The sequence below is a fragment of the Penaeus vannamei genome, chromosome 16 (assembly GCF_042767895.1).
Source record: "Penaeus vannamei isolate JL-2024 chromosome 16, ASM4276789v1, whole genome shotgun sequence".
NCBI classification, from domain to species: Eukaryota; Metazoa; Arthropoda; class Malacostraca; order Decapoda; family Penaeidae; genus Penaeus; species Penaeus vannamei.
The window spans coordinates 31,124,361-31,126,860 of NC_091564.1; the positions used below are offsets into that span (position 1 = coordinate 31,124,361).

At 54.4% G+C, this 2,500-nt stretch overlaps 1 protein-coding gene across 1 annotated transcript in view; it reads right to left on the minus strand.

Moving 5' to 3' along the window:
- The window catches only part of LOC113800958 (uncharacterized), a 28,375-nt gene that overhangs the window by 25,252 nt on the left and 623 nt on the right, over positions 1-2,500 (minus strand). Inside the window, exon 1 of the mRNA XM_070131383.1 lies at positions 760-2,500. This exon is cut by the window's right edge and continues 623 nt beyond it. Within this exon, the coding sequence (XP_069987484.1) occupies positions 760-2,500 (1,741 nt within the window). The remainder of the gene's footprint in view (positions 1-759) is intronic.

The window sequence follows — 2,500 nt, forward strand, 5'->3', positions numbered from 1 at the left end:
CTAATATTATCATTACTGTTAGCATGATAATCATTATCATCATTAGCTATTGTTATTTATCATTCATTATCACCATCATCATCATCACTATTATCATTATCACCCTTTGTAGTATAATCAAAGTCATCATCAGATTTATAAATCATATCATCATTATCGCACTTACTTTTAACCTCTCATATTTTATTTCAATATTGCTATCAACCAACAACCATTTTACTTATTACAGGTACAAATTCCACCACTGTGATTAGCCTTATAATATCTAATCAAATGCATTATGAAAGCAATGGCTAATATGAATCAACTGATATCTATATGACATTTTAACTGGTGGATGATTAATATACCAAGCAAATAAAATCAATATCTCTAAACATAAATGAAAAAATAGCAGAAAAAAATGCTATGAAAATGTTTAAATTGATAGATGATCAAGTAAATCGTCTCACAAACTTCGGAAGCTTAACAAATAGTAGATTTGATAAACTTGTTTTGCCATTCATAAAGTTTCCTGAACTTCCTTGTTTAACTAGACCCAATAAACTTAATAAACATAGTAAATGAACGAACGTGTTTGCCCTTCATATTGCTTCTAAAACTTATCAAACTAGACAATAAACAATAAATCTGTTTTGCCATACATCCAGCTCCTAAACTTCCTTATCAAACAAAATCAAATCAAATAAATAAATCTCTTTCCCCATTCATGGAGCTTAAACACCCCCTCCAGCCACCCCCAAGGGCCGTCCTACTTACGCTCGACGTGCTGCAGCCGCCATCCTTCGCCGAGGAATCTGGAGAGCTTTTTCCCGAAGAGGAGGAGGACGTCGAAGAGGAGTCTGCTCTCCCGGCGTCCAGCTTCCCGGGGTCGAGCTGTGGGACGTGGCTTTTGCAGAAGAGCCTCGTGTCTTTGGAATCCAGTGGACTCCTGTAGAAGGTCTTGAGGGTGAGTCTGAGGCCACAGTGGAAGCACTTGAAGCACGAGCTGTGGAAGACGAGTCTGAGGGTGGGCTCCGTCCTCTCCTGGGGGTACACGGGCTCGCCGCACTTGGCACAGGGCGGGTCGAAACACGAAGCTCGAGCTCGAGGCTTGTGGGCGACGTTGCGGGCTTCGAGGTTGAGCGTCGCCAGCTTCTCGAGAATGGCCTGGTCACTCGGGGTCACGGGGTCGACGCTGACCGAGCGGGCGAGGAGGAGGTTCGCCGCGTTCTTCTCCTCCACGAGATCCTGCTTGACGCTGTTGCTGCGGATGAGGAAGGAGAACCTCTTGGTCGGCTGGTTGGTCGTGATGGAGGTCGGGAGGTGGCGGTTTTCGGCGCAGCTCTGCACTTCTCTCGGACAGTTCGCCTCACTGTCACGTGCACTGGTTCTATTTTGACTGTATTTTGGCTCCTCGTCAATTACTTTCACATTGATCACCTGAGGCTCTGTCACCCTCTGCCTGGTGGAGTAGTGCTTGCGAGGGCCGGAGGGGCCACCCACCAGCGAGGCATCCGTGGGCGAGGGCGCTAAGGTACACATGATGGACGACACGCACGAGGGACCCGCGGAGCAGGCGTCCGACCCGCGCGGCTGTTCGGCCCAGACTAGTCCTTGCCGCGGGAGCCCGGCCGGCCCGCTCGCCCCTCGGCCCACGGAGCCGCCCCAGCCCAGGGGGGGAGGCAGCAGGGGCGGCGTCACCCCTTGGAAAGCCTGGCTGCCCGTGGGGTCTGCGGCTTCGTTGGCGACCCACAGCTCCTCGTCGTCTTTCTCCCGCTGATCGCGGCAGGGGATGTAACTGAACACGATGCTCTCCTCCCCGCTGCTGCTGCCGCCGGACACGTGTCGCAGGCGCCGCAGCATCTGGCGGAGGTCCGGCGACCGGATCATGCACGGCGCCGTCAGCATCACCGCATCCCGCACGAAACCAAAGCTGCCCTTTTTGGCTGTCGGTTCCTCGGCCGTGCATCCATTTTCCAATTCGGTTTTATCAAGACTCGGTTCCGTCGATCTCGCGCTCGCCGGCCAACCAAGAGCTTCTTCCTCCCCTGCGTCGAAAGAGGACGTCCGGAGGCCCTGCGGGTCCCTAGCGCCCTCGTGGCGGTGGGACTCTTCGTCGGAGTCCTGCCCTGACCAGTTGTGGCGGGACGAGGCCGAGTCGTCGCTGGCACTCTCGCTCCCGTGCTCCGTCACCGTGTAGGCGCTCGAGAAGGAGGTGGGCGTCGAGCCTCGGTCCCCCTCCAGCTCAGGCACTGCCTCGTTCGGGATCATCTCCGGGCACTCGGCCGGAATGACACGCCACTCGAGCGTCACCTCGGAGTCCGCTGCCTCGACCGCGTTCTCCTGTTCCGTCGACGCAGCGCTCTCGCCTGGGACGTCCTCCTGTCTGTCCTCTTCGGTTCCTGAAGCGGCACTCACCGGAGCGACCTGCAGGTTGGTGGCGTCGCCGCAAGTCTCGTCGCCGATGGTGATGGTGGTGGAATGGCGCGGCGGCGGACTCATGCCCACCTCGATCGTG